General features: G+C 48.7%; 2 protein-coding genes across 2 annotated transcripts; one reads left to right on the top strand and one right to left on the bottom strand.

The window, feature by feature from the left end:
* Positions 1-240: 240 nt before the first annotated feature.
* Positions 241-2,928, bottom strand: LOC308438832 (olfactory receptor 13C7-like; the record flags this gene model as incomplete). Its single annotated transcript, XM_080940345.1, has 2 exons — positions 241-888; positions 2,824-2,928. 2 exons carry the CDS (start codon positions 2,926-2,928, stop codon positions 241-243), a joined length of 753 nt encoding a protein of 250 aa, XP_080796471.1.
* Positions 2,929-10,561: 7,633 nt separating this feature from the next.
* Positions 10,562-11,521, top strand: LOC308438509 (olfactory receptor 13C7-like; the record flags this gene model as incomplete). The annotated part of the gene is made up of 1 exon (XM_080939936.1): positions 10,562-11,521. The coding sequence occupies one exon, from the start codon at positions 10,562-10,564 to the stop codon at positions 11,519-11,521; it is 960 nt and encodes a 319-aa protein (XP_080796062.1).
* Between the last annotated feature and the right edge of the window lie 1,619 nt (positions 11,522-13,140).

The raw sequence follows: 13,140 nt of genomic DNA, 5'->3' as shown, positions 1-13,140 counted from the left end.
CTATTTCATGATCATAACCAATACTTCTCCAGGTGCAGCGTGAATATAAATGAAGATTCCCAGTCAGTAGATCCACTATGGGCCAGGAAACTCTATGCCCCAAAGTTCTCAGGTGACGATGACATTTCCAGTCTGGAGGACACTATGAATGGCTCTAAGACAACTTGTCATTCACCTAGCATTGCCTTGCATTAATATTGTCAAGTGATGGCTATCACAACATGTGGGTCAAGCCCTCCATTACCGGGTGAGGCATCTGTAATTTGCCAGGTCCCTCTCGGCATTCTTAACATCCTTATTCCGAAGGCTGTAGATGATGGGGTTCAACATGGGGGTCACCACCCCATAGAAGAGGGAGATGAGCTTGTCTGCAAGGTCCTGCTTGTCTGCCCCATGTGGGTCCTTGGACTTGGGCTTCCCATACATGAAGAGGATGGTCCCGTAGAAGACAATGACCACGGTGAGGTGAGCTGAGCAGGTGGAGAAGGCCTTCTTCCTCCCCTCAGCAGAGGGGATCCTCAGGATGGTGGTGAGTATGAAGATGTAGGAGACAAAAATGAAGAGGACAGGGACTGCCAAGAAGATCACGTTGCCCACCCCCATGCTGATGACATTGATGGAGATGTCAGCACAGGCCAGTTTCAGGACAGCCAGGATCTCACAGGTGAAGTGATTGATGACATTGTCCCCACAGAAGGGCAGCTGCACCGCAAGGGAGATCTGCACCAAGGAGTTGGCACCACCAGCTGCCCAGGAGCTGATGGCCATGGGCACATAGGCAGCCTTGCTCATGACCACAGGGTATCTAAGGGGGTTGCAGATGGCCACATAACGATCAAACGCCATCATACTCAGGAGCACACACTCTGTGGCTCCCATGGCAAAGGACTAGTGGAATGGCAAGGTGACCAGTTTACCAAGGTCAGGACGTGTGACTAGCTCTGGGTCACCTGCTCATCTGGGTGCCTAGCCATAACCAAGTGGACCAGACAAGGCTCATCTGTCAGTGGGGCCCCAGCACCAGCGGGAGGTCTAGGCTTGCCATGGTATAAACCATTGTCTCCCTTCCCGACTCTCTAATGACTCTGAAGGTAAAGAACTCCAAGATGGAATCTTGGCTTTACACTCTCACGCCTGAGCTTAGGGATCAGAGAACTGAAGAAGGCGGCTGGTTCTGAAGCCTGAGGGTCCCTGGGACCCTCAACCCAAAGGAGGCTGAGCCTGGGCCAGCTGGTGAGCCACACCCAGCCACCAGACCCAGTAGCTCACCTCTGTGCTCCATGATGTTCTCCAGGGCCCCAGATTCTCCAGAGCTTAGGGTAAGGTTGCTGTGGGGCTGGGTTCTATCCCAGAAGCAATTTAAAGTTTACTGAGAGGCTCAGCGATGAGACTCTACCCTATAGGCCCAATTAAACAACATGTGGAGATCTGCCCAGAACTTTCTCTCACCCTACAAAGTTCAGCTCAGAAAGTTCTCTGGTGCTGAGTTCTCAGAATTCTCCTGAGATTTTTGGTCACAAGGATTGAGTCAAGGTGGCTGTTACTTTAAAGAATCTGCAAGTAAGAAAAACTGAGCCACATGCATCTTGATCCAGATTTCCCAAACGTCACCGTACTTTGTCCACTGACCCACTGACCTCATCATCAACAACCTCCAGGATCCCCACCAGCTTTCCCATTACCACAGACAATCTCTATGCAATAAACTGCTGAAGGTTGATCTGGCACTGCTATGTATTCAAATGCTACGTACTGCCCCCCCCCAACAGATGATGTCTTGGTTTGACAAACCTTCTCTGACTGGTTAAAATAAAGTGGCTACAGCCAGTTACTGGGGAGAATAGAGGTAGGCGGGGTTTCAGGTATCAGGCTGGGTGTAGGTTGGGGGTCGAAGGTTGGGACCAGGAGAGAATGAGAACCGGAAGAGAAATAAGACAGGGCAGGAGCTCTCCGTGAGATGGGATGGACCAGGAGCACATGGCTGAGAGAAATGTGTATTGAAGACAGAGCAAAAACAGCTGAGAGAGACTCAAACACCGAGTGATTGGAGAGCATAGCTGGAAATGGCCAGTCTGCTATAGGTTCTGCTATAGGTTTGGCTATAGGTTCTGCTATAGGTACTACTAGGTTCTGGAAAAGTTCTCATCTTGGCCTACTGAGTCTTTTAAACTGAGGATAGCACTTACAGCTTGGATCTGAAGTCTCCCAGAAGATGTTGTGCCTTAATTAGGGTTTCTATTGCTTCAGTGAAACCCCATGACTAAAAAGCAAGTTGGAGAGGAAGTCAGGACAGGAACTCAGACAACAGGAACCTGGAGGCAGGAGTTGTTGCAGAGACCACGCAGGGGTGCTGCTTACTGGCTTGTTACCCCTGGCTTGCTCAGCCTGCTTTCTTATAGAAGCCAGGACTACCAGCCCGGGGATGGCACCACCCACAATGGGTCCTCCTCGATCAACCACTAATTAAAAAATGCCCTAAATGCTGGGTCCCATGGAGGCATTTTCTCAGTTGAGGCTTCCTCCTTTTGTATGACTCGAGCCTGTGTGCCAAGTTACATAAGTCCAGCCATCACAGAGTGCCAAGAGAAATCCAAATAAATAGGTCTGGCTGTTTTCCTAATTACTGACTGTATCAGTGTATTCTTTCTAGCCCAGGATAATTCTCAATGGCTTTCCATCTTCTCTCAAACTTACTGAAATGAACGTTCAGATTAAGCTTTTCTTTCTCTTACAAAAAGCTCCCGAGGAGCTGGCGAAGTGGGGTGGCTCAGTGGTGAGAGCACGTGCTGCTCTTCTAGAGGACTCACGTTCAGTTCCTATCACCTGCACCGAATGGCTCACAGCCACCTCCAACTCCAGCTCAAGGACACTGAACACCTCCTTCTCCAGCCTCTGAAGGCACCTGCGTCCCTGTGCACGAACATACATGTGGACACATAATTAAAACTAAAAATAAAAGCTGTTTACAGTCTATTGATTGCATGTGTGTGGGTATTTTATGTGCATATATATCAGCATCACATGCAATCTTGATGCCCACAGAGGCCAGAAGAGGATTCCGGCGATCTTAAACCACTGAGCCATTCCTCCAGCCCATACAGGCTTTTAAAAGAAGCAGCTGCTTCACCGTGAACAGCTGGATAAACTAGTGTGCTCTTATTTTATCAATCTGCGTTTCCCCAAAAGAGCTCTAGTCGGTGAACAGAAGGAGCTGTGAGGAGCACCTGTCTGGATGGCAGGGACACAGCAGATCATTGGCTGATTCTGATCCTTCAGCACATGATTTCTGTACCTCTGCTGTGTCCACCCGATGGGTGTCTGCAAATCACTAAGAGGCTGGTGACTGTTCCCGTTTCTGTGTGGCTTTCAGTCGATCGGACCTGTTGTACTTTGATATCAGGGAAGCATTGGTTCTGTAAGATGCACCGTTATAATGGCTTTTCAACTCGTGTGTTACCTATGACTCCCAACAAATCTACAAAGTGAGAATGAGGGTTGTGGTAATGTGCTAAAAACACAGAAAACAAATAAATAATATTTCAACTAGCAAATGAAAATGGTCTTGAGTTTCACAAGCCACTCACGAATACCACTGAGCCCAAGATGGAGCCTTTACAGCTGGCTAAGAAAAATCATGGGGCACCAGCTTTAGACTAGTATCTGAAGTGGGGAATTGTAGCATTTCCATTTGATGTGTGTAAGGCTGAAGAGTTACTTGTTGAGGACACAAGCAAACAAGTACACATACACACACATACACAACACACACACAACACACACACACAACACACACACAACACACACACACACAACACACACACAACACACACACAACACACACACAACACACACACACAACACACACACAACACACACACAACACACACACACAATACACACACATACAACACACACACACACACACACACACACACACACACACACCTGCTGTCAGGAGTTCTGGAAGCAACTAGAATAGTAGTGGATGGGACCTTGGCTTGTGAGCAGGGAGGAACCCTACTGTACAAGCCATTTATGATACCTAGGGTCTTTGTTCTCTCCTCTGGATTCCAGCGGCCTCCACTTTATCACACTTGCTTTCATGGAAGGACAGTTCTGGGGTTCCCGCCTCACAGCTAGATGTCAGTCAGTGTCTGAGTGGTTGTTGCTTGCCCCTCTGTAGTGGAGCATTCTGACTCATGGTTCCAGGAGCTTGCTCTTTCACAGACTCCCCACCCCCACCCCCACTCCCAACCCTCCTGTGGTTTTCGGCTTCTCATGTGGACTGAGCCCCTCTGCTCTCTCCCTTGTACACAAGTCTCAGCTATCATAATTCAGGCTTCCAGCCTCTGCTTCCTGCCTTACTGTCTGCTCTCTTGGTTCTCCCTCTCTTCCTTAGCTCAATGGGTTTGCCTTGTGTTTGCAGTTCAAAACCCCTGAGAGACAAATTTAGGGGGTATTTGCCACTGGACAGGCTGTATGCTTTCTGCCTCTGGGTCTGTAGGACCCCCTTTCGGGGACCCCCCACTCGAGTCTCAGGACACGGAGTTACCCAATGAAACTCGAGAGACCTTCTTGCTGCAAAAGCACGAGGTAGTTTAATGACAGAGCTCCGGGCCGATACGTATCTCACACAGGAGACAGAGGCATCGACCCTGAACTCAATTAGGGGGACATATTTATAGGGAAAATTACATAAGCAGTTAGCAACAAGCACATAATAATTTCATTGGTTTATTCAAATTGTCACTCTCTGTCTGCTTTTGGATATGATTCAACTCTAGACCACTCTGTTTTGGGGCACACTGACTTTCATACTAGTTTTTCTCAGGACTGCAAGGCCAGCCCAGATCTTATCGAGTCTAGCTGGTCTGGGTTTGGGTCATTTCTTTAAACAATTTATTTTGTTCTTAGCCTCGAAGCATACTTGTCCTCAAAGCAGGGTTAGTGGGAGCTAACTTGAAATTTTAACTCTTTCAGGTCAAGTGAGTCTCTGTGGCTGAAGCTCTTCCTGGCACGGTGCACAGAAACAACACGAGAAGCCCCTCAGGAGCAGATGTGGAAGACCAGGTAGGCTAGGCTACCGAGGATGAAACAGCAACTCAGACAAGGATGGTTTGAGAGCCCAGCATTTAGACACTCAGACTCATTTGGGATCTCACTCCTGCGTGGAGCGTTTGTCTACACGTGTGGTCTCTCTGCTGAGAAGGCTTTGCCTCCTCACCTCATCTGGAGGCAGGCTCCTTCTCCCTGTCTTCCCTCCTCCGAGCTCCGGTAACCTTACGGCACCTCTTTCTGTTCTCTGGTTCTCTCCCTTATGTGAGAGCATGTATGCTGCTCATGACTACAGGCAGAATCCGTTAATCCTTTGAACTCCAGTGAAACCTCTCCAGGAACCTTGGGAATGTGACCTTCAAGAGAGTATCACGTCCACATTTGTCTTCAGGAAAACACAACAAATGCAGCCATCTCTCTGGGAGACGCTAAGAGTCTGGGGCTCAGACAACTCATCCTTAGCGAATCACATTTACACACATGCAAGCACACATGTGGAACAAGGGGATGCCTGACACATTAAAATGTGTCTTAACAAATCAAAATCCAAGCATCTCCGGCTGCTCTGGCTGCTGGACTTCCCTCCAGGATGGGATGAAGTCAGGAGATGTGTGTCTCTGCTGAGTAGGTTAGCGGGGCAGCTAGACCAGGCTTGCCTTGGACTCAGAGATTTACCTGCTTCTGCCTCCAGAGTCCCGGGATTAAAGACATGTGCCATTGTCTTAGAGTTTGTATTGCAATGAAGAAACACCATGATCACAATTCTTATTTTATTAATTTATTATTTTTATAAAATATTATTATAGCTCAAAAATTGTTATATAATACTATATGATGAGTACACAATTTTTCTTCATTTTCTTTTTTTTTTCTAAGAAGGACTGAGGCTTCCACATTTTGACTTTCCTTTTTTTTTTTTTGCGCTTCATAAAGCCAGAGAGTTGTTTCTTGGGTATTCAGAGCTTTCTGGAGCTAGTATCCACTTATCAGTGAGCGCATACCATGTGTGTTCTTTTGTGACTGGGTTACTTCACTCGGGATGATATTCTCTAGTTCCATCCACTTGCCTAGGAATTTTGTAAAGTTATTGTTTCTGTCAGCTGAGTAGTACTCCATTGTGTAGTTATACCACAGTTTCTGTATCCATTCCTCTGTTGAAGGACACCTGGGTTCTTTCCAGCTTCTGGCTATTATAAATAAGGCTGCTATGAACATGGTGGAGCTTGTGTCCTTATTATATGTTGGAGCATCTTTGGGGTATATGCCCAGAAGTGGAATAGATCACAATTCTTATAAAGAAAAACATTTGTGGTGATTTGAATATATTTGACTCAGGATGTAGCACTATTGGGAGGTGTGACCTTGTTGGGGGAGGTGTGTAGCCGTGGAGGTGGGACTTTGAGGTCATATATATGCTCAAGTTCTGTCCAGTGTGAGACCCAGTAGTACTCTCCTGCCTGCCTTTGGATCAAGATGTAGAACTCTCAGCTCCCTCTCCAATTGTAAGCCAGCCCCAATTAAATGTTGTCTTTTATAAGAGTTGCCTTGGCCACGGTGTCTCTTCACAGCAGTAAAAGGTTAAGACATTTACTTGGCTCACAGTTGCAGAGGTTCAGTCCCTCATCCTCATGGCAGGAAGCATGGCAGGGTGCAGGCAGACATGGTGCTGGAGGGGTCTACACTGACGGGCAGCCAGAGGAGACTGTGTGCCACTACGGGTTTAGCTTCATCATAGGAGGCCTCAAAGCCCGCCTCCATAGTGGCACGCTTCCTCCAACAAGGCCACACCTCCTAATAGTGCCACCTCCTGTGGGCCAAGCCTTCACACACAAGAGTCTATGGGGCCATTGCCATCCAAACCATCACAGCCACCCAGCTCAATCTTTCTTTTCATCTCCCTTCTCTCCTCTTCCCTTCCACTCCTCTCTCTCTCCTGCCCATTCCCAGTGAGGCGGGCACCCTACCTCTGAGCCCCCCTGGTTCCTTGACACTAGAGGGTGTGCTCCCTGAAGGCCACGCCATGCCTGGAATTCCAGCCCTTGTGAGGTGGGAGGTCAGCTGGGGACCTGAGCTCCAAGAGACTTTGTCTCAATTTTTAATTAGTTGATGAATTAAAAAAAATCTTACAGAATAATAATAATAATAAAAAAACAAACCCATTCTCTAGACTCCTTCCTGGGTCACATGACATCCGTGAATCCCAAGAAGTCAAGGGAGACACAAACTGGTGAGAGGAAGCCAGATGCAGCCATTTGATTGGATGCCCAGTGAGGACTGAGGGAGATCATAGCTGGTTGCTTCACAGTGCTCAGCGAGATAAAATGTAAAGACTATACATTTTCACTCAGACCTCCCCACCAAACCATTGCACAAGCACAGACTAAGTAACAGTTGGGGGTTGGGGAGGAGCTTGGCCATAGCACTGAAGAAAGGTAGCTGGGGGGGAATGAGCTGAAGATTCATGCAATCACTAAACAACTTTAGACACTGTTGGTCCAATTATGTTGTTCAGAGAAAGAGAGAGAAGGAAGGAAAGGCTGAAAAGTCGCAGTCAGCAAACTTCTGCCTAATTGGATCTTAGGGATGCTATCCCAGAAGGACACAAAGTTTCTGAGCTGAGGACAGCTTACTTTCTGAGCTTAAATGACTTCGGGGACTGAATCGTCCCAAAGAACTAAGTGGGATTTAAATCACTTCTAAGGACAGTGCCCTAGCCTTTGGAGATTGCGCCCTGAGGCAGCTGGCTGGGGAGAGGTCCAGCCTGACTCTTGGGAGTCACGTGTTAGGCTCTCACCCCAGTTCTTCAGGCCCACTGCCCCTGTTTCTGACACAAAGTCTTTCCACTCTTTGAGAAATCAGCTATTTTTGGTAAACATGTTCCCAAGCAAGGTAAGTGCAGGCTTTGACCAAAGCAATGGCAGACTTTCATCAGCAGAGCAACACTTCTGCCCGGCTACCACAGAGGGGCCTGCAGCAGGGTGGCGGTGTTCTAGAATCACACAGACCCATGGAGCGGCAGGAGTCCTTAGGATCAGAACCGAGGACAGGGTTGACCAGAATCCCAGCAAGCAGTTCCCTCTCACGCACCTGAAACCATTGGGGATTTTCTCGGTGGTAGAGCCCACATTCTCATGCCCAGGAGCTGGATTTTTGGATTTGGTGCTGGTGACATTAGAGGAAATGTCTCCTTTACAAAATTCAAATTTCTGGGGGAGACATGAAGGCTGGCCAGAGGGGAATGGAAAACCCAGCTGGCTACTGCCCTGCCCAGGCCCATACATCACACAGTATGCCTGTGGCCCGGGCTGTCATCAAGCTTGGGGACTCTCCTCCCTATCAACCTTGTAGTTAACTCCTGAATGATACCTCTAAGGAATACTTTATAATTTTAAAACCTTCATGTTGACACCCAACCATTCGTGGATATTTGGAGGGGTGCTGAAGGGAGAGGGGCTGACTGCCCTGGGGATGGGGTTTCAGATGAACTGTCCCAACACAGGCTACAAGAAGCACGGTTCAGTTCACTAGCACTCTGATGGCCAAGCCTGGGCTTCTCAGTGTAGGAAGGAGAAACCACTGCCAGCAGAGGGACAGTTACAAAGTGTATCCGAGGCCAGCTGTGACCACTGTAGAAACACAATATTTCATGTTGATGATAATAACATTGTGGTTCGGGTAATTATTTAATTTCACAACTAGTTCCCTACTGGAATTTTCAGCCCTTTAGGGTCCAGAACTGTATGATTTTTGTTGCAATGACCCCAAACCTAGACTTATATCTGGCTCATAGGCAAGGTCCAGTAAGTGAGTAGTAACCCAGATTGAGTTACTGTGACCCTAACTTGGTGACAGTTACTGAGTCTATACAAGAGAACAGTGTGTCAGCTTTGAAGTAAGGACTGAGGAGTCCTTGGGGGACATGACTGTTGGGAAGCCCCGGTCATCTCAGTGACTGTGACAATGAGCCCGTGTGCTCAAGGTGACACACATGTGTTCATTATTGTGAAGGTTCTCCTGGTATTGTTTGGTTTTGGTTTATACTGGCCCAGAACAAATTGTAGTGTTGGGAGGAAGTTAAAGCTTTGGGGTGTGCATCAAGCTTCCCTAGAGTTCCCAGGGCAGGCCTGGGCTCGGTGGATTGTCAGGAGCACAGCTGGGCAGTGGTGTGGAAAGTCAAAGGGAAGGAGAACGAGGGGAACTTCCCTCAGAGCTCTTGTCCAAGGGCTGCTCCCCATCTCACGGACCAGTGGCTAAAGTGTCAACAAGCTGCTCAGCCTTGGCACTGTGGTAGCAACGTGGTCTGCGCTAACTCCCAAAGCAATGGCAGTGTTGCAGAACCCTGTGTTCACTGCCGCTGCCTCCAGGAAAGCTCTGTGTTTCCTGAACCGGTTTCTGCTGGTTTTCATTTGTATTGTCTACTTGTAGACTTCATCCTCTCTCCCTCTCCTTCTGTGTCTGTCTGTCTCTATCTCTCTCCTGTGTGTCTGCTATGCAAGTGTGTTCATATGTGCGTGTGTGTGCGTGCACATGTGCTTGTGTGTGTGGAGGCCAGCAGTGGGCATCGGTGTCTTCCTCAATTGCTCATATTTTTACTGAGACAGGCTCCCCCAGAGAACTGGGACAAGTTTTTTGACTAACCTAGCTGGTCAGTTTGCCACAGGGATCCCTGACTTTTGCCTCCCACGCAGTAGGAAGACGTGCAGGTCACTATGAAAGTCTTGTTTTCTATCAAGATGTTGGGTGTCTGAACTTCCATCCTCATGATGGCTAAGGAGGAACCCCATCCACTGGGTGATCCCCTCATGCCCCTCCCTCACACACACTTTATTCTTTTAAAATGTGTGACCGAAGCTGTATTTGAAAAGCTATTCCTGGGAATAATTTCACACTGGAGTGATGCCACCTTCCTTCAGAGGGGTAAGCTTCCATTGTGGATTTGAAAGCACCCAAGTCCTAGAAGCACCATCTGAAAACCGTGCTCACAAATGCCTGTGTCCTCCTGCTTCATTTCAGTGGTGTGGGGTCCCATTGAAAACAGGAGGAGGTTTACTTTGGATGGGTGCCCTGCACACTAGCCCTTGTGCTTCAAGACCTGTTCTTTCTCTCCACAAGGCTGCCGGCAGAGTGCCGAGGCCTCTTGGCAACCTCCCCAGGCTGCAAAAGCCTCAAGAGCTGTACTAACACCAATGGACCCTTGTTCTTCCAGACTCTTATCCATATAACGTCTCTCATTTCTCTCTGATGCTTTATACACGTTGCCATTTTTCTGAATTGTCCTCTGCAGGAAGGATAGTTCAGCTTAACTTATTGCAAAGTCAGAAAGTTAAATTTGCCCCTACTGTGTATTTCCTAGAAATGAACAATTCCACAGAGACTCCAAGACTGTCGAGGTGTCTCCAGCTGCTTGGTAGGACAAGGTTTTTTGCTTGGCTGCCGAGAAGCTTTGGAAGTAAGACAATGTTGAGGCTGATTTCTTGGTTCCTGCAGGTTTCAAACCCGATGTACCATGGACAGATCCAATGAGACCTCCCCTGTGTCGCACTTCATTCTCCTGGGCCTCTCCGCCCACCCGAAGCTGGAGAGAACCTTCTTTGTGCTCATCCTGCTGATGTACCTGGTGATCCTGCTGGGCAATGGGGTCCTCATCCTGGTGACCATCCTCGACTCCCACCTGCACACACCCATGTACTTCTTCCTGGGGAACCTCTCCTTCCTGGACATCTGCTACACCACCTCCTCAGTCCCCCTCATTCTGGACAGCTTCCTGACCCCCAGAAAGACCGTCTCCTTCTCAGGCTGTGCTGTGCAGATGTTTCTGTCCTTTGCCATGGGGGCCACAGAGTGTGTGCTCCTGAGTATGATGGCGTTTGATCGTTATGTGGCCATCTGCAACCCCCTTAGATACCCTGTGGTCATGAGCAAGGCTGCCTATGTGCCCATGGCCGCTGGCTCCTGGGTAGGTGGTATCACCAATTCTGTAGTGCAGACATCTTTGGCAATGCGGCTGCCCTTCTGTGGGGACAATGTCATCAATCACTTCACCTGTGAGATCCTGGCTGTCCTGAAACTGGCCTGTGCTGACATCTCCATCAATGTCATCAGCATGGTGGTGGCCAACATGATCTTCTTGGCAGTCCCTGTCCTCTTCATTTTTGTCTCCTACGTCTTCATACTCACCACCATCCTGAGGATCCCCTCTGCTGAGGGGAGGAAGAAGGCCTTCTCCACCTGCTCAGCTCACCTCACCGTGGTCATTGTCTTCTACGGGACCATCCTCTTCATGTATGGGAAGCCCAAGTCCAAGGACCCACATGGGGCAGACAAGCAGGACCTTGCAGACAAGCTCATCTCCCTCTTCTATGGAGTGGTGACCCCCATGTTGAACCCCATCATCTACAGCCTGAGGAACAAGGACGTGAGGGCTGCTGTGAAGAGCCTGGTGGTTCAGAAACACCTAACTGAGTGACTGTCACTGAATCCATGCTGCCACAGGGCAGGACTTCCAAACTCTTCATTGTGTTTGTGAGCAAAGAGGGACGAAAGGAAGAGGAGGGACTTCCCCAAGGTCAAGGTCACAAGACTACAAATGAACCTAGTTTTCTACCAATATTCCTTAAGCCACCCAAGCTTCTAGCTAAGAGGCCAGAAGGAAAAGCCTTCACACATCTGGAGAGAACGGCTGGCTTTGTGCTCAACCTTGGTGGCATCAGAGAACTGCATTTTCATGAGCAGAGGCTGGTGCGGCGCTCTGGGAAGATGCTGACATGCACAATTAGGATGCAGATGCAGAGACCAGGTCTTGCTGTTCACTGTTTGCCCTGCGTGGACTTGCTGGCTGTGGCATGTGCTTTAGTATGAGCCAATGCTTGTGTCTGACAAGAAAAACATGACAGGGACCAGCTAGATGGCTCAGTGGGTAGAGGCGCACGCCTGACCATGTGAGCTTGGGCCCCACAGGGTTACAGAAAACCAACTCCCAAGAGCTGTCCTCTGACCTCCTTGGGCATGCTGTGACTTGTGTGTACCACCTACACACACACACACACACACACACACACACATACTCACACACACTCACACACACTCTCACACACACTCTCACACACACTCACACACACACTCACACACACACACTCACACCACACACTCACACCACACACACACACACACACACACACACTCACACACACAGAGTAAATAATTTTGTAAAAGAGAAGCTTGCAAAATACTCCTTTCATCACAGTGGCCAATGGCTCCATTCTGGGAATGCTTCTTGAGTCTAGCATCAGGAAAAGAAGGCTGTTACCCTCAATGGTGGGACTCCTCTTTGAGGGAACACAGGGACTGTGTGTCCTCTCTCTGGCCCAGCCTCAGTCATTTCAGTGGCACAGGCTAGCATGTCTCTGGCTCACAGCTCTGTCATCCTACATAACCTACGACACTCACAGCTGTGACATCTCCAGCAATCCCCAAGGAGAGCCCAGGTGATAGGAACATTTTCAAGTGCATATACATAATAGTTCTATATAGCACATGGGTATAAAGCGGGAGAAAGCAACTGGCTAGACTAATCCTCAGGGCATGGCCATCAGTCTCCCCCGTTCCCCTGCTGGCTCCAGCACAGGAGTGGTAGGCTGTGGTCTGCAGGTTCTGACACTGTCAGCAGCAGCCTCAGCAGCATTAAAGATCTAATGCCACGGCAACCAAGAGAGCGCTGTATGGAAAAAGAGAGAGCTCTGTTCCAACTGACTCAAAGCTAAAATGTCTTTATTTGAAAGCTGGGCCAGATGCCGGCCTGTGCAGTTAGCCACAGCTCGGGCTGAAGGACAGTCCCCTCACACTTCCATGTTGGTCTTTCTCGGTTTGGCTCTCCCGGTGTTGTTTACAGCTTTACTCGTGGGGTGAGGACCGCTGGTTCTCATAGCCAGAGAGCAAGTGTCTAGGGTGCAGGGACTGACCTGGAGGGATTCATTCGAGCCACGGATTATGATTCAAATCTGCCTGGTCCTCCTTCTCACATGTAATTCCATTAAAGGAAAGAAATGAATGAATGAATTTTTTTTTCTGTAGAACTGAGTGCTCTGA

The sequence above is a fragment of the Micromys minutus genome (genome assembly GCF_963924665.1).
Source record: "Micromys minutus genome assembly, chromosome: 28".
NCBI classification, from domain to species: domain Eukaryota; kingdom Metazoa; phylum Chordata; class Mammalia; order Rodentia; family Muridae; genus Micromys; species Micromys minutus.
Note: the sequence above shows the minus strand (reverse complement) of the source record. Positions and strands in the feature narration are given on the sequence as shown.